The 18,645-nt window shown below is 42.1% G+C and overlaps 2 protein-coding genes across 3 annotated transcripts in view; both read right to left on the reverse strand.

The window, feature by feature from the left end:
* The window catches only part of LOC139217459 (glutamate receptor ionotropic, kainate 2-like), a 53,854-nt gene extending 48,990 nt beyond the window's left edge, over window positions 1-4,864 (reverse strand). For both annotated transcript variants that reach the window (XM_070848760.1, XM_070848759.1), the window contains exon 1: window positions 4,741-4,864. In XM_070848760.1, the coding sequence (XP_070704861.1) occupies window positions 4,741-4,864 (124 nt within the window). The remainder of the gene's footprint in view (window positions 1-4,740) is intronic.
* Window positions 4,865-14,787: 9,923 nt separating this feature from the next.
* LOC139218327 (cartilage intermediate layer protein 2) overlaps window positions 14,788-18,645 on the reverse strand; it is a 38,410-nt gene continuing 34,552 nt past the window's right edge. The window contains exons 2-6 of the mRNA XM_070849892.1: window positions 17,666-17,695; window positions 17,339-17,510; window positions 16,009-16,112; window positions 15,688-15,862; window positions 14,788-15,195 (exon numbers count right to left, since the gene is read on the reverse strand). Of these exons, the coding sequence (XP_070705993.1) occupies window positions 15,096-15,195; window positions 15,688-15,862; window positions 16,009-16,112; window positions 17,339-17,510; window positions 17,666-17,695 (581 nt within the window). The 3' untranslated portion in view covers window positions 14,788-15,095. The remainder of the gene's footprint in view (window positions 15,196-15,687; window positions 15,863-16,008; window positions 16,113-17,338; window positions 17,511-17,665; window positions 17,696-18,645) is intronic.

Raw genomic sequence — 18,645 nt, forward strand, 5'->3', positions numbered from 1 at the left:
AACAAATACTCTTGTTTTTCTTACACCTCTTGGTAACTTCAGATTTTCTTCCATCTCCCTTGGTGGGATTGTGAGAAGGATGGCTCCACATGTGCTAAAAAGATGCAACAACAACAACAACAAAAAAAGATTCCTTGTGAGCGTTTTCAGCTCTGACCTTCGGTCAATTCTGAGCCAGACAACCAGGCTGCAAGACATGCTGCAGGGCTCCTCTCGGGGGACAGTTTCACAGAACAATTGCACATATAACCCCTAACCCCTCTGATAGCGAGGGAAATCCTTAAGCGACAATGACAAAGACTGATAGGCTTTGAATAATAAATGCCAATACACGAGTCAAGCCATCCAAAAGGTAGTGTAGGAATACAGGACTCGAATGTATTCAGTTTGATTTTCAAAAACAGATGATATGTCAGAGGAGGCAGTTATGCTTGACCTGGTTACCCTGCAAGCAAGGTCAACCATCTAAAGCCTCCTTCATGTAAATAACCTTTTTTTTTTTTTTAAATCTCAAAGATAAACTGAATGTTAAGCACGAGAAGAAAACTAATTTCATTCCTCACAGATATTTTCCATTTGGAAACGGCAAATATTAATCACCAATGAGCCTTTTGTAACTGAGGCATGACAGCAAGACCTTCAAAGACTCAGGAATGTAAACATGTTTAAAGAAACCCATCTTGATAGCTCCCTGCTGGAAGCCCATGTGTGGTGCTGCATGCTAATGTAAGACAGATCTCCTTTTTGTTCTTGAAACCCACGGTGGGTATTTTTAAACCATGGAAATCATTTGCCAGCAGAGAGGAGATAGTTTCATATTTCTATAAGCTATAGCGGGGCCAAGTGACACATGAATATTTTAAGCAGCTTTGTGCCTATTTAAATGTGTTTGCTGTGAACGCGCTGGCAGTGGGCCAGGGCACAGGGTGTTATCCGTAATTCCTGCAATCCCAAACTAAACTCCAGCATGCTGATAAGTCAGGCTGGCGGAAAGGAAAAGCAAATAAAGTCAATTAACTACAAACTCCCCTTGAATTTGTTCCCTCTACCCTTGCTTGTTCTCGACAACCTTGTAATTTCGCCGCCATAACGAAGTTGAGGGGATGAAAAGAGTGTTAAATATTAGAAATGCAATAAAGGACCTTTATCCTGGCACAGCATTGTGGAAGTAGTTAGATAAACATAGCTTTCACCAGAGGGGACTGCGAATTTTGCCAGAGGACTGAAAAAAAAAAAAAAAACTTGATTTCCTTTCCAAAATGAAAAACAATGCTGTGTTTTAGTCATGAATATTCCCAGACATGTCTGTACTGGGAAAGTCTAAACATAAGCAGGATATAAACAAACAAAATGAGCATCTCTGAGTCAACAATGCTTTCAGCAGCAGTTTGCAGCCCAGGGACATATACTGTGTCTGCCAATGTGGTTTGAAGATGGCAGTGATAATGTTATCACTCAACCTCACAGCCACAGACCAACTATGGTCACCAGAATTAAAACCCTGTCTCAGTTTCATTGTTGCTTTTTCTTCTGTTTAACTTCTTCCTGAGGCGCTGTGAATTAGACACATGTCTGTAAGTAAAACTCACTTAGCTTTGATGGAATGGCAGATGTGGTGACTCATCGTCACCACTCGTATGACTGAACATTTGTTATGGGGACAGCCAAATAAGATCATGCACATATAGCGTTATATCCATGGAAGGGCGTAAAATGAGCTCCTTTATTTTAGCCTACCAGCTAGCTGACACATGATGATATAAAGACTTTAATGCAACCCTGAATTTACAATTCGCTGAATTCTAACTATGACTAGACATGAAATTATTTCTCTTGACATTCCTGTGAGAATATGAATATCTTAAAATTTAAGGGGGGGGAAAAAGCCAACCATATTTCAGTACCAAGTTCAGTTTTTTGTGCCACCCATCTGTGCTGTTAGATTTAATTTCATTTTTAAAGTGGACATTTCGCAACTTTTTTCTTTAGCCTTGAACAAGTGGAAGTGGAGAGAAAACCAAAGTGGCAATTGAAAAAGCCATTTTGTTCTGGGTGTCTGAGACCCTTACCGTGTCTACTCGTCGAGCGCTCCCAAAAGACAAGTGTGAACTAGTTGTAAAAGGAGAATCTTCTCTCAAGCGTATTTTATTACACCGTGTAAGGGCTGCACCGGGTCCATTTCAGCATCAAAGTAAATGAATTACCTATACGATTTATAAATGGGGAACAGTGAACACAGTAATTCTGTGTGGAAATTAGCTCAGCATATTTGCCTGCAGCTGGTGGCCTGAACACTTCTTGTTTTTTGTTTTTTTTCCCCCCTCCACTCTCTCTCTCTGACACTTGTCGCTCTCCATGGTGGGACAGATGCTGTGAATACAAAGGGCCGACTATGCTTTGGTGTTACAGTGTGCGTGTGTAAAGGTCTCAGCCTGACAGGAGAACACTGGTTGTACAATGTGAGCCTCCTGTCTGGGCAGAAAGGAACTTGGGGCAGGAAAGGAACAGACAGACCCGGGGGGAGCTGACCTCCTCATTTAGCCAGCCTCCTGCAGGAGCAGCTGGGACTGTCTGCTGAGCAAGCACATCCTGCAGGACAGCAGATACATGGGAAAGGGACCAGTGGGCTCCAATGCCTCTCAAGGCATTTTTGTATTTCTCCTCTCTCGCACAGCACACCCACTTACGCACACTGACATACATTTTCTGTCTTGATAAAAATCACCCACACACAACTCTATCGTCATCTATCTTTGCCTTTTGGAAACTCAGCCTCTTTATGAACAAACGCAGACAGATAAGCATATCATCTCTTCTAAAGAGAATGAATTACACCACGCGAAATGGAGCCATCTTACAACTGAAAGATGTGAAGTGGATGCTGCTTGACTGACACAGACAATGCTGTGCAGAAACCTAGAGACGAGATGCTTTAACAGAGCGCCTTAAGCGTTGCATGTGTGTGTGTGTGTGTGTGTGTGTGTGTGTGTGTTGTTCAACAGGCGCAGAGAGGGAGCCGGTCTCTGTCCGTGGTCCTGAAGGGGCTGATCAGTGTGGCTGGTTCAGGACCACGGACAGAGATCTGGCTCACCAGGAGCCAGGCATGAGAGCCACAGATCTCAATGACACGAATCACCACTTATCTCGTACGATTTTGTCTGTCGTGCTACTGATGCCAGATGCTTTTCAGATCCAACCTGTCATCAGTGGCGACATATTGGGTATGGCGAGGAATAGGCAGCTAGTGACTCCAGATCTAATCCTACACTGTTTTACTTCAAATAAGCGCAAATATGAATACTGACAGGCAACAGTAATTTTACAAATATCTCATGAATATTGTCTCTTCCAGGAAATGTACTCATTATTTGCCGGCTTGGAAACTTTAGTGTCAAATACTATTATGAAGGGACTTTGCCGTCCCCAAAGGATTACTGGATAGACGCCCGGCGTCTGTCAGACAGCGTGTGAGACTGGAAATCGCTCATGGTGCTGAGGATGCAGCAGGAAGACAAGCACATCCCGTTGCCATAGCGGCGGCTTTTGCGGACGCGGCCTGACTTTTAAGCAGGACCCTCGGGGGAACTGGGGATTGTAAGGATGTGTTGTCAACACTTGATGACATCCGCTGTCGGGAGGGGGGGGAGGCAGGAGGATGGAGGGAGGGAGGGAGGGATGGGGGGGGGGTGCTCTGTCACTCCATGATTTTCTCTGTACATTCAACAGAGAGCGGCCAAACAGACATCCTGAGAGGGGTTTAATTGAGCAGCAGACGAAACCACAGGAAGCACTGCGATTTTTACCAGCACTATTCTAAAGTTATAAATCAGCAGCAATGCTCCGCAGTGGCAGCTGTAGAGGAACTACTTTAATAATCAGCCTTAATGATGTCATTCTCCTGTCGGGAGATAGTTCTTGAGGAGAAGTGGCTAATCAATGTTTGGGCAATGAGCTGCACTTGAGTGTTATCAGCATCTGAGACGAATCTCGGTTGGTGCATTTTTTTTGTTGTTGTTGTGTGGCTGCACCTGTGTGGCTTCCAACATGACTCAGCCACCAGTGAGAACCGGCTCTATCAGTTTTTTGTTTTATTTTATCAATACTAATAACCGTATAAATGAGCAAAACTGCCGGAATTCCCATTTGGCAGCACGCAGGTCGGTGGGATTAAGGATGAAAAGTACTGCCCGGCATATTGATTGACCCTCGTGTCAGATCAGAGTGATTGATCAACACTCCGGGGATGTTTACATGTAAACATTTACTGCAGAGGACATGTTGGGGTGTCAGCAGTTTAAAAGGCCGTGGAGATAAAAAAAAAAAAAAAAGATTGGAGTTTCATCAGCTTCTGTCCGTGAACTGTTGCATAGGAGTGCTCCTTCTGGCTACAGCTGATTTTTCTTTCAAAGTTGCCGTGACACTGATTTTCAAGGTTTGTGGGAGACAGCGTTTATCCCCGATGGTGTGATGCACTCGGTAAAAAGGCTCCGAAAATTGTGTCACGAAACATCCTGAGATTATAAGGACAGAAACATCATCGATAGATATGAATGTCAAGAGTGCGGGTCAAATTGTTTTGCCAACTCTAGACTGTTAATTACACAGCAAGGCAAGAGTGGGACCAAATGTCTCGACACAGCTGCCATCCCGGGAATGTCATTGCTATGCAGTCACACAGGCAGCCCGTGTGGTTGGACACCGTTACACAGGATATTGTATCATAAACAAGCAGATTCTTACCAAATCTTAAAACGTGTGGCATCCCGCGAGAGTAACCAAGAAACAGCAGCAGAAGCGGGATCAGCCTGAGGTTGGACCTGAAAACGAGACTGGTTATCATCAGATGAGGGGAGGTAATCTTCATGTTGTTTTTAAAAAAATGCACAGTGGTTTAATCCACCCGGTGCGCGGGTTCGATTCCCCCGTAATTCTTCTACGGTCGTTGGACGGCGGCCCTGGATGCGCAAGATCACGGCATGGTCACTTGCGCTTTCCCTAAATCCATTAGCAGTCCCGGCATGATTCCTTCCCCTTCCCCTTCTCCTCCTTCACTGCGCCAAGAAACAACAATCCTCCGGGTCGAGGGACGGCGGGACATCCATGTCGAAGGGTACGGATCCAGTGAGGAGGGGGGAGCCCGAGCATGGGCTATAGGTGAGGTACTGGAGAGGGTTGGTGAGGGGCTAGAGAGCGCCAAGCAGAGGATACAGCAGCGATATGCAGCCCCCTATGAGGCGCTCTGGGTAGCTTGCGCTCCCATTATACTGCACTGCTGCACAGGCTCTGACGTCGAGCCAAGGTTAGTGTTGTGAACGCGCACCAGAGAGAGAGAGAGAGAGAGACAGAGAGAGAGAGAGTGGGAGAGTGGGAGAGTGGGGGAGGGGGTGGTGGAGAGGGGAGATGGATATACAGATAAAAAAGAAATGAAAAAAGGGAGGATGGGAATGTAGAGAATGATACGTGGCTGAGGAAGGGGGGAGGAGGGGTGGGGTGGCAGAGAGAAAGGGAGGGAGGGGTGGGAAACTTTATTTCGTGCCACCCTTCTGCCTTGTACTTTCCCCCCTTTGCTTTATAACTTACCCCCGAGTGTATCTGAGGATGCGTCTGTAACAATGTGATCTCTGAAGTGCTCACAGCAACAGTAACAGTCCGAACTATCACCAGATGTGGATAAAAACTCGAAAAAACAAATTCAAACTCCATATATGATGAAAATACATTCATGTTGTCACTGATCAAATGTGATCACCTGACATTGAACTGCAGCCTTTTTTTTTTTTTTTTAAATGTTTGTGGCTTGTGTGTTAGTGCTGGGTTTCTATTCAGCACCCTGGACAGAGACACAGCAGACCTGCATGCTGGCAGCAGAAAGCATTGAGTGACAACCAAAAGTGAGTCAGATGTACTGGAGAATGTTCATAGGCTCAGGCTAATGTTCAAGCTTTGGTGACATTCCACAGGCACTGTTTCCTGCACTGGGCACATAAAGATAAAACTATGCACACAATGCCCCGCGCACTATAACAGGCCAATCTCCGCACACTACAGATCTAATCTCGTGCCTGCAGGATATCATTGCACTCTGCACACCAGAGTAGGTTATGTAGGCTCACTTTTTGTTCTCTCATTCACAACTTCCACTTCTAAAATCTCTTTCAAGGGCTTTCAAGCAACAACATTATAACAGTTTCCATCGTCATTCCAGAAATGTGAGAGGAGTGGGATGAAAGGAATTAAAATTGGCAGAACAGCAAATCCGTAATATCGACAGAAGCTGCTGAAAGGCACCAATATTTAACCTATGCAAATAACTCCACTTTAGACTTGAAAGCCTTCCAGCAACTGACTATTCTCGAGTGTGAGCCATCATCCGATGTTAAGGTGTGAGTGGCATACACACAAAGGCTTCACTGCTGGTTACATTTCACTGGGAGAGATGGGCACTATCTCTCCAGATGCAGACCTATCACGTTTCTATCTGATTAGCGAGTTCAAACGAGGCTTTATCCTATAGGATGCGTTGCGCAGAGTAGATGGATATCTGCTGCCCTTGACTGGGCCTACATGCTATTGATTTAACACTACACGCACCGGCGTCCGCCTCCAAAGAGCAGCTCTTCATGGGCCAGCGCATCAGCTGGAGCTGGAGGTACAGTGGTGGCCCCCCGCCCCAAGAGGGTGGAGGATCCATTTAATCCCAACGGAGACGTGAAAGGGGCTCTTTGATCAGCGCCACCAGAGTCCAAAGCCTGAATGAACACCGTCATTGTGCGACTCAAGTGTGAATGGCTGGCCTGTGCGTGTGTGTGTGTGTGTGTGTGTGTGTGGTGTAGATCTGCTCCAAAATAAAGTTGTTACAATACTCCTGTATGGCCTTACAATGTATTTCAGGTGACCTTGGCGTACTTTATGGCACATTTATCTCCTAAAGTCACCTAAATATTCTTATATTTTCACATTGGTGGATATTGCCTCAGTACACTGCAAAGTAGTGAAAGTAGAAGTGAACGTGTAGACAAGCAAAGGACACCAGCACCCACCCTCCACCTTTGTCGGAGTGCTATTCCATTATACGTTACCGGATCTGTCAAATCCCCATTCAAAAATAAAAGCAAATGCATTTAATAGTTAAGAGGGCGCTTGTATCTGCTAAAAGAAACACGGAGTAATTACACGGGATCAAGTGTGCGGTGTGAACACTGACTTTGAACGTGTGTCAGTTTGCGTGGGTCTGGCTCACAAGTACTCTGCAGTGCGAGAATATCAAAGAGAATGGCACTCATCATGCTACCATCTGGACCATTAGCATAATTATGGAGAAATCCAGGGTTTCCGTATAAGTCAGCAGAGCTTCACACAGCATGAAAGGAATGCTTATTGAGCTCAGGGAGAAGACATCAACTGACAGGCACGTCGGTTTCCTCTTAAAGTCACAGCGCCCTCTGGCCCAATACTAAAGTATTGCGCTAAGAAAAGTCCCCAGGGGCCCCTAAACTCAGTGCATCCACACTTTCATTTGCAGAATAGAATTAAGGCTGCCACAAATGGTTCTGACTTAATTTTCTATTACAAACCTAATGGTCCTGTGTGTCTGTGCCTGAGCACAGGACATTTAAGGACAAAAGAATCCGCTATGCACCCCTGTAAGCATCCATAGTTTATATTTTCTTTGCTGATATCTTGATTACCTATTATAAGACGCAGTTTAACAAACTTTTCACTTCCCCCGTAAGCCAGTCAGTGTAAGATAACTGTGTGTCTAAACCTGTTAGAAAACAGGAGGTGATGGGAATGGCAAATTGTCTCATTATGATGTTAAAATGACTCCTGCTCCTTTAGCTCGTTGTGACTAATAGGAAAATACCATTTGGGAGATGTACTCTTTTTTTTTTCATCCATGATCAAACCGTGTCGTTTTTGAAGGAGACCACAAATTAGATTACTTTATACACACCCACTCGCTTGTAACCCACGGAGGCTTCCACATGAGCTGGCTGGTGTGTTTATTCAGACGCCATTCATGCACTGGGTAATGCAAAGGGGACTTTATGCAAAGGAGAGATAACCACTGCTAAAAGCCTTCTGTCATTCTCTCTCTCCGTTCCTCTCTCTCTCTCCCTCCCCTCCCCTGCACGCTCTCTCTCTCGCAGGCAGACTGGTGGAAAGATAGCATTGGCACAGGGAAGGAAACCATGGAAACGAGAAGCTGATGCACTTTGAATGGTAAGACCCTGAAAGAGAACACATTCATTCAGCTCAGTCGCCCTGTACTAAAGGCTCATCTCCACTGCATTATTCTGAATGCTACAAGTTTATTTTAACATGGTTGGTCCCAGAAAGCCAACAATGGTCTCACTTCATCAGCTCATTATGTCACGATGACTGTAGCTAAGGACGTCTTAACGTTTTGGCAAGCTGAAGAAGGATCCTACAAAAACACACACACTTTAGCACTCACACTTGCAAAATGTGTGAACCTGTTCCTTTTCCCAGCGACAGTGGGACAGCGTTGGTCCCTAAAAATGCACCACACAACGCATGCCTCACTCGAGCCTGTAATCATGGCAGTTTTGAGTCCAATATGTCTCGTTACATTTCCAACTTGTGGCTGTGCTTCACCAAGGCCTTTGAACGTAGCAGCATGCTGAAGTCAGCACTGGCATAACTATGTGTCTTGAGCAGTGCTGCCAACGAGGTTCCTGGGACCTCAGTGGGAATACATTCTTCAGAGACGACAATTAGTCAAGTGAGACAGTAATTAGGACCTCTCTGCACACTGTCACTTCCAGTTAGTGCTGACGGATGCCCGCAAACCCCCCGCCCCCCCCCCTCCCCTCCAGCAATTGCAGTCAGACAGACTTACTTCTGGAGCTGCTCTTTGACTTTGTTGTGACAGCCATCTGTAATATCTATCTGCAATGGTAATAGTTTTTAAAAATGGCATGGTAATTTGGTCAGTAGCATAATGATTAATGTGTGAAATTCTATGGTCATACTCTGTCATGACTGTGACCTTATGTGGTTGAACCTTTGTGCTTTATCATTACTGTAATGACCAAATTACCATGCCACAGTACTACAGTAGTTATGGAGTCCCACCATAATGTAGCATTATAGAAATAAACTACTACATTACTATATAATAACATGTAGGATAACCAATATTACCGCAAATACTAAATCTAAGTTGAAATTTGTACAAAGAGCACACAGTAGCCAAATACCAACCACAAAATAAATACAACTCTGATAAGAAAATGTAATGAACTGGATCCAGCTTCTTTCTGCAGTCGAAAAAACATCAACAACACAGAGAACGCAATATAAATTTGAGAATACAGCAGCAAAGAAATGTCTTAGTTCATTAAAAGCATAAAGCTAGCTTACGTAACACTAGTAAACAGAAATACCCTCGGTACTTGGCAATAGGTATAAAGTTTGACATTATTTGTAGTCCGATTTAAGCCTAAAGCAACTAAGCATCTTAGTTGCTCTATTACAATTTTCTTAGCAAGATTACTGTGTACATTGTGGTGAAGTTAGCTTAAAGAGGTATTTTAGATAACTGTGTTTCATGTGCCTCATTTGTCTCCATGAGTCCTTCCGTGTAGTACCACATTTTGAGTCACTGTGTATATCATTTCTAAATTCCGTGTGTCTGCATTGCAGTGCATCCATGATAATTAGAATCAATACTAGCGATTATCTTGATGGTTGTGACCCCTACACTGCCTTGTGGGATACTTGTAGCTTAGATCTGCACTGACACAAATATAGACCTTTTTAACCGCAGACATGTCACATAGCAGGAAAAGCACAGGTGTAATCAATAACATGAATAATAACTGCACTCGATTTAAAGTAGCACTTCCAGCCAGGGCTCTGGTTTTATACATGCTGGTTCACTGTCATGGCTTACTGGGACTCTTAATGGTACTGAGCTGTTATTAATGATATTCGTGTCAAGGCAGAATGTGTGTCCCTGTATGGCCACACAGTTCCACTTACTCTGTCTGATTAGACCTATTCTTATGTTGAAGATGGGTGGAGAAAATGATAAAGGTGCAACTTCTTCCAACAAAGCAGGTGCAACACAACTAACTGTGTCAGTAAGATGCCAATCAAGTACATTCTTTATATGCCCACATAGCCCAAATTGGGCAAAATAAGCGAAAACACCTGTGTGGGTACATGGACCATAGGTTTATGGGGCCTTTAAATTGGTTCTTGGTTACTTGCACTATGTATCTTAAATTAAATCTATTCCCTCTTTGAATCTATAATTCTAAATTAGTTTCAGTTAAAGATAGCATTTTAATTTCAGACAAGCCTGAGCAAGGCTACCAATAAAAGATAATGCTTCATAGACCTATAGGGTCCATATCCATTTGCACAAAGGTTTGACATAAAAGCCAACAGATAGTGGAATCCAACGTTTACAAAAGATGACCCACGGTGCCATTATTATAACATCTTTCTTCTTTTTCTTACCTTGGTTTAAATGCCACTGCAAATGAATACTGCACAGTTTGCCCATTAAGCACATAATGCTTGAAAGGTGGGTCTGAAAAGTTCGTAGAAGTTGGAGTCAGTTTGGATTCACAAAATTTGCGGTGGACAGCAAAGTTGACCCAGTTTTCTGGTGTAAATAAGTCAGAGTGTCCACAGAAACTTCTCAAACTTCTTGTGCAGAATAAATCACTTCTGTTTGTCCGTACGCTCACTATGTTCCAAACCTTCATCCATTATGAATTTTATTTTTATTTTTTCATTTTATGGTTCTCAGCATAGTTACGCCAATGTCAACAGCATTATTTATAAGATAATATAATATGCTGAGATTTTCAAATAAGGACTCCTAAACATAATCACATAACAACAAAAATAAGTCTGTATAAATAAATATCTTCATTTTTTCCTCATCTTCTGTGAGTTGCTTAAATCTTTGTTCTTGTCAAGAAAATAAATGCTTTTTGTGCTTTGTGGTTTCAGATCTTAAGAAAAAAAAAAAAAGAGTACATAATCACAGAGCCACACACACACATACTCACACACACAGCAGAGAGCCAGGCTGATTGGATGGTGGACGGCTGGAGTTGTTATGACAGAGCATCCAGCAGAGTCTGGTTTGCAGGATAAGGACGTCCTTACAGGGCATTTCTCAGTGTGAACGATGAGGAAACAGCTAGTGAGGAAAGAGTGACTGTGTGTGTGTGTGTGTGTGTGTAGAAGAGAGAGAAAGCGAGACAGACAGACTGATGGAGACCCAGAGAGAAAGCTCGAATGAGAGGAATAGACAGAATGTGAACAGACGTATCTGTCTGCCTACATATTTTGGCTATCAAATAGAAATCTTGGCAATGCTTGCAAAAAGCGACTCTCCCCACTGGACTAGTCGGTGCCAAGGGTTTGCCTGGAGACAAAGAGACCGCAGAATAAGAGAGGAACTCACAAGGCTTTACATTCAAATACGGGAAAGCCTCCAATAAACTTTTCTCTCTGCGTGGACGCCTCCATGTTTGCAGTCCATGAACAAGAGGGCCTCTCAAAGCCCGATGTGGAAGTGTAAATAAAGAACGGACACACACGGTTAATTTGTATACATCTGGGGATTTGTTAATGGACTCTCTAGGTGCCTGTTAGTAACTCATTAGTGCTTGATCTAATTCTCACCATTTCACAGACCATTGACAAAACCAAAACAATGACACACCAACATGTATTATAAAAACAGACCTGTGGCGACACACAGGAGGTGATGCAAGAAAATGCAGTCATCAGGCATGTCAGACCATTACAAAGACTGCTGCTTTACATACAGTTGCACACCTGAAAAATTGTCTTCCTCTCAGGGAGGGGTTATAGCGGACACACATGCCTGACCTTTTTAGGCTTCCATCTCAGTAATGCAATCCGTTCTGTTTCCACAAAGATCCAGGGATCAACTGTTGCAGCAGGGGATGAGAGGGCCCAGCAGTCGCCTCAAACATCCAGGATCAAAACTCCAAACAGGGATAACACCCTCTCAGCATTCAATGTTTTCAATCAAGGGATCAGCTACTGTGACTGGAAACAAAATGTCCCAGACAGCTATCACGCAGGAGTTGCCGGCAGGCAAAAGCTGGCACGACTAATATGGCTTGTCAGAGTGAAAATAGCCTGGTATTGTTCTCACCTTCCGGAAAGGTACAGGCAGAATGCTTTTGTCTTGTTCATCTCCCAGGAGTCATGCTCTAATAGCTTTTCAGGCTCATATTGCTTTGGTAAGAGGGATTTAAAGTTGCTGTTTCACTATCCAGAGAGTGTAGTGATGGAGGTTGAGCTATTCATTTACACATAATTCAGCATGAATCAAATTTATACCATCATAAATGTGATATATTTGTGTCTTTAGAATAAATAGCATTTGATGCTTGGATTTGGGAATTATGAAATTGCCTGGTTATGGATTTATTAAAAATAACTCTAGGTACATGGACTGTGCCTTCTACCGCTTAAGTGTTTTCATGGATTGCCAAGACTGCAGTAGTGCAAAAATATATTGGACAGATAAACAGAAATACTAAATAGTGTGACAAATTTGTCAAGCACTGGTTGTTCTGTGGTTGCAAAGAACTGTGAGATTTAAGGACATATGAGATGTGAAACTCTTCTGCTTAGTGGCAGAAAGACATTTCTTTTGCTCATGCAAACAATCAAATTCATTGCATAAGAGATAAACGGTTGCACAAATTCTCTGACTGGAAATCTAAACATCCCCCTCACAATTATACGCAGAGACCTCTCTGCTTTTTCTGACTGACAAGACGGACATTTTAATATTTTCAAGTCTCAAATCTTCGGAATTACTTTCAGTGGTTTCTTTTCCTTGCATAAACCCTTGAAGTGGTTTTAATAGACAAATACTTGTTATAAAGGTCCTCGGCATCTACAGTAAGCCCTGGACAAAATCCACCCTGCAGGAAAACGTTGCCACCTAAGCCCCTGTAAAACCCAGGGAGAAATCTGGTTGTGGGCCAGCAGCTAGAGCGTCAGTCTGGAAACATAAAGAAGGGTTTGATCTCATTTATGCCCTCGCTGTTCTGGAGGTGATGAAATGAGGCCGGCTTGAGCTCGGCGAGGTAACTCCTCTCCTATCCTCTCTCCTCTCCTCTCCTCTCCTCCTTTCCTCTCCCCCATTAATCACGTCTGTACGCATTAAAATGAGCTTAAGCCTTTTTCATGTGCAGTGCTCCACTTCCACTCAAGGACACCTTGCAATTGCAGGTAGGATCTCTCGGCACATATTTTCCTACTGCATTTCCAACTAATGGACACCCTTCAGTCATGACTTGAGATAGCCATGATAACACGCTGGATGGGGCTTTATGCTCTCTTGTTAAGGCTGTCACTCTTCCTTGTGTAGCCTCATAAATTAACACTTCCATAAACCCTTTTGTCAAATTCTTAATAGAAAAAAAAAATGAAGGACTTATCCTTACCCCCTTGTGTCTAACATAATTCCACTGACAACTAAAGTATGTGAAAGAAGGTTAGTATATAATATGCTGTATATGCTCATGAAAAAGAGGAGGAAGAGCGAGAGAGTAGTGAGGAAGACAATAAAGACGCAAGGGGAGGGAAGGAAAGAAAGTAGGTAGAGAATGAGTAAGGAAGAGAGAGGACGGGAAAAAGAAAATGAGCTTGGTTCCCTTTGTGGCACAGTGCTTCACCACTTAATCATCCCCTGGTCTATAAATAGGCCTTAACACTCATGGAATATTGGGAGATTAATGGAAGAGAATGGAGCACCATAATGCTCTGAAGCTTCAACACTTCTGTTGCACTTCAGCACTGCAAATTTCATTTTACTTTGCCATCGATGGTAGAATTTCTCCCCTTCAGTTTTATCATAAAAAAGGGAAGAGGGGAAGTTTACCATATTGCATCCGGTTGACTCCCTCCCTCCCCCGCTTCTGTCTTTTCATATTTTGCATACTTCAACACAGTCTTACTGGATGACGTACACTCCAAGGCACTAAATGGCACCAGAATATACATAAGGACAGAAATACTGATGCAGTGCAAGCATGCGAGCGTTAGCCAAACGTCCACAGAGCATACGGTTTTCCCTCAGTAGACAGTGGGAAAGTTTTCTCCCCTCATTTTACATTCTGTACGATGCACTGCAGACTTTCTTTTCAGCACCTATCACAAGTGCTTATCTCCTGAGGAAATGTTGACGGTGTTGATGTACCAGGAATCACCTTGTATCTCCCTGCTCCCCTCGCTGTGTGTGCGTATGTGTGTACAGTCAAGGGTTTGCAGGAGTTAGTGGGTGTAGGCTCAGATCAGGAGCATTTGACTTTGAGGGAAACGTGGCAGAGGTGTGATTTAGGTCAGAGACAAGCCAGCGAGGTTCGAAGGACACTAACTATTACTTCTATAAATAGAGAGGAAGTTATAGGGTGAGAAAGACAGAGGCATACTATTTGTGCCTGGTATAACTTTGCTTGTTAGTGCATGCATGCATTTTGATATGAAATTCAGATTCACTGACTTGTGGCATTTGTGGCTTTTCCCTGTTCCCACATTGCACCGCTATCCTGTACCTCCTAGTGTCTGTACCTCATATCATTTCTCAACATCTGTTGAAAACACATAAATCTAAATGACTCACACCGAATCATAACTTCATGTAAACCTGTTAGATCATTGGTGCTATACTAATAAGCTTGGTGGAACATACCAACAGAATTTGCCGTTTATTAGTAGTTTTATTGTTGATTATTGATTTATTTCCTACTATAATCATACAAGATAATGATTTCATAATTACCAAAAAGATAAGATATACTCATGAAGCACATAATAGGCCTTTTTCCAAGAAACACATTTTGGCATATCACTGTAGGATATGCATAGGCAACAGGGCCATCGCCGAAGTCACTAGTAACTCATTTACTTCTCCTACAAAATGTCTGCTGTGAAAAAGGCCTATTTTACTTCGTCAACGAGTTAAAAACTAAAATATAAAAGAAAAGAGTAAGCTGACAACAATTTGAATTTGAATGTCTTCACTCCTTCTCAGTCTTGTCTTGTCGTGGAGTAGGGCCTCATTCGTTGCAGTGGCATCCAAACCGAACTTTGTAGTCACGGCACATGCCAGATTTCTGGTCCTTCTTGCGGCAAGCAAATCCCTGAGTTGGATTGTAACTGTAAAATAATTCCATGCAGTTAGTGAAGCAGTACGATATTTAAAGCGAGAACATCATACTGAAAGCAAACAAAAACTCTCTAATGGGGTACATTGCTAAAGCCATAATATGACTTAATTATAAATAAAGAACACCTATGTTGGGAAAACCATATGTTTATAACTTGTCAGAACACAAAGACTGTATTTTCTGAGTCAAAGCAGTTAGCACAAGAGTAAAGTAAGGCTCAGCTGGGCTTAAAACTTTCAGACATTATGCGCCTGTTACCCAATTTCCTCATGGGGCTCATTAAAATTTCATCTAATCTAATGTAAATGTGCATCTACATAGTTTCCATTCACTGTAGCAGCAGTAGCTCCAGGCAGTACATCTTGATGAGTTGGAAACTTTGGAAAAGAGGTGTTAATGTTGAGAAGCATTGATTGATTGGTGGGCTGTGGGTATAAAAATTAATATATGTACATTTTTAAATTCTTTCCCTATTACTTACATATGGAGGATCTCCCCTGTGGAGATGGCTGGGGTCATTGTGTCAGTGGTAACAGCCTCGATGTACAGAGGGGTGTCACAAATCTGTCCTGGGTTTTCTTTCTTCAAGTTGCTCAAAGTCTCCCAGTCCCCTGTTCCACTGGGATTGTCCCGGTCATACCACTTTGTCCAGCACACTGCAAGGAGCAACGAAAGAGAGACAGGGTGACTGGTGGGAAACTGCGGCGCCCAAGCACCATTCTAAATACAATAACAAAGAATGTAAGAGGGAGAATCCACTTCGCAATTGTAGCTTAACACCACACATGTTGGATGTGCTCACCACCACAGAAGGGGGGGTGGCAGCTGAAGCGAACACGATAATCATTGCACTTCTTTTTCAACTGGTCCTGGTTTCTGCAGACGAACCCTTCATTTGGGTCATTTCTGAAAAAAGAAACACAAAAAAAATTCTACATGATTAATTCACTTAAGTATTTTTTAGCCATGGCTTTAGGGGTGCCAATGTAAAACTACTAATAAGCAAATGTTAGCACGCTAACACACTCAACTCAGATGGTGAACGTCATTATTATTATACCTGATTAGTATCAGCACGTTGCCTTTGTTATTATTAGCATGTTAGCGTGCCAACGTTATCAATTATCTCAAAATTAGTCTGTGCAATGAAACACAACAAATGCTGACAAAATATGGATAATCTTTTTGAGATATATTTAAAAAATTAAACATAACACAATAATACTGTGACTGCTATATGACTGGGCACCCTCTAACTAGAAGAGGATCATGTCCACTGTTTTCAAAGATCTGAGTATTGTGTTACCATTTTAACAACTGTTCAGATAAATAGATTGTTTTGCTAAATATGCTTTTTTTCTGCTCACGGGTGTTGAAAGAATCTTAGAGAAATAAGATTTCATTCAGGTCCCAGAGTGAAGATAAAACTCTTTACTTAAGGGTAGAAAAATAACAGGTGGTTATGATGTGCATTTCAGAGAGAGTTCACAGCAGTCATGAAATCTCTTCTGAAGATTAAGGCCAAGGTTCCACACCTCTACAACAAAGGTAGATTACAACAATAGGTTGTGGGCTGGACTGATCAAGATGTCTGATTGGCAGCAAAATGTTGAATGGAGCTCAGGAAGACCTGGACTGGCTATTTAGCAATGTAATATGATTTAGTCAGTTGGTGGCTCAAGGCTATTTCCTGAATGAGTAGTTCAAAGATTTTACACAATGATCTGATATTCAATGTAGAATACTGTGTCAGCACAGAACTTGATGTCATGTTAAAAGGCTTAAGTTAATCAGGAAACAAAGGAGATAATATTAGAATAAAATATAACTTTTTAGCTATGGTGTACAGAATAATCTTCTACACTGGTTACTAAGAACAGAGTAGAATATATTCTGAAAATAACATAAATAATATGTACTGCAACACATTGAGTAGAATACAATATAGATTTCATTAATCAAATTCATTTTTAGGGTTTTTTTGATCATTTTTATGCTTTAATGGATAGCAGACAGCAGATATGACAGATAAGAGAGAGGGGAGATGTGCAGCAAATGGCCTGGGCCTCAGGCGATTCCAGGCCGCTGCTGTAAAGACTTAGCCTTGTGGTAGGTGCTCAACCAATACTTACTTAAAAATGACATCCCCTGCTGCAGCCACAGTGAGTCCAGATAGAGTTCTGACTTCAATATCCACTGGGTCTTCACAGATCTTTCCTGGGTTCTCTTTGCGAAGATTATAGAGGACTTCCCAGTCTCCAGTGCCACTGGGGTCATCTCTGTCAAACCAGTCTGTCCAGCATTCTGATTCGAGGTATTTAAATACGGATAAGTTAGCAGCAAAACATTTCAAATGATGTTGTAATTGCACGTGTTGTGATTTGGTCTAGATTAGTGTAAAAAAGACACAATGACAGATGCAATGTAAATGTAAAAACAAAAAAGTGTGATCAGCTTACGAATGTGGGTGGGATAGTCACAGGGCTGACCTGAATGGAGTTAAAAAAACAAAAAAAAAGAATGGGTGTCAGACATTTCTATGCAAAGTGAGCCACTGAGTGGTTTAGTTTGTACTTTAAATGTCAGGATCTCCACTGACAGGAATCTCTAACCCGGCTTTACTGACAGACCTTTTCATGTGTGACAAGTCTTATTTTACATCTTACAAGGACCTAATGGAAAATCATTGTCACTCCAAAAACACAACCTAACTGTGCCTAATTGTTACAGAAATTGACTTGATATTAATTTGACAGTCATTCAGTCTCTCTTCTCAGCTGCATGTAGCAGTCAGAGGCATGCTTTGCCGCAAACCCTGAAGTTTTTTTTTCCCCCCTCACTCATAGAAATACTACACATTGAGTGTAAATTTTCTGAAACTACAGTGAAAGGTCTTACTGGTTTCAACAGGTGGCAGAGGCCTGAACTGCTGGTTGCTTTCTGGTAAAGGTAATCAGAAAAATGTTGCATACTGTGATTGTGTATATTTCAGATTATAGAGTAGTCAAAATTGTACAGTATGTATGCCATGACCATTGCAGTTACTGAGATGAACGTACCAAAAATCATTCCTGCAACAACTGCAACAGTTAACTATTACAGAGAATAGAAAATTAATGAAGAGAAGATCACAGAATACGCATACTACTGTGTATACAGAACGTGTAAATCTATGTAGAAAGTGTCACACATATTTATCTTGAAAAATTGGAAATGTGATACAAAAAGTCATACGTTACCAATTTGATCATGATTGCAGATAATGTGGGACCTTTAAAACTGTAGGGACATTAATTAAGACGCATGTGTAAAATAATTCAATTCTCTACTGTCTTCTTTACTTTTATCATCTGAGTTTTAAGTAATTTTTGATTTGAAACATAAAATTTTGATTTAAAAGATACATTGAGAGTTAGAGTATGCTGGACCTCATTTCTAA

This window comes from Pempheris klunzingeri, chromosome 18, assembly GCF_042242105.1.
Source record: "Pempheris klunzingeri isolate RE-2024b chromosome 18, fPemKlu1.hap1, whole genome shotgun sequence".
Classification (NCBI taxonomy): Eukaryota; Metazoa; Chordata; class Actinopteri; order Acropomatiformes; family Pempheridae; genus Pempheris; species Pempheris klunzingeri.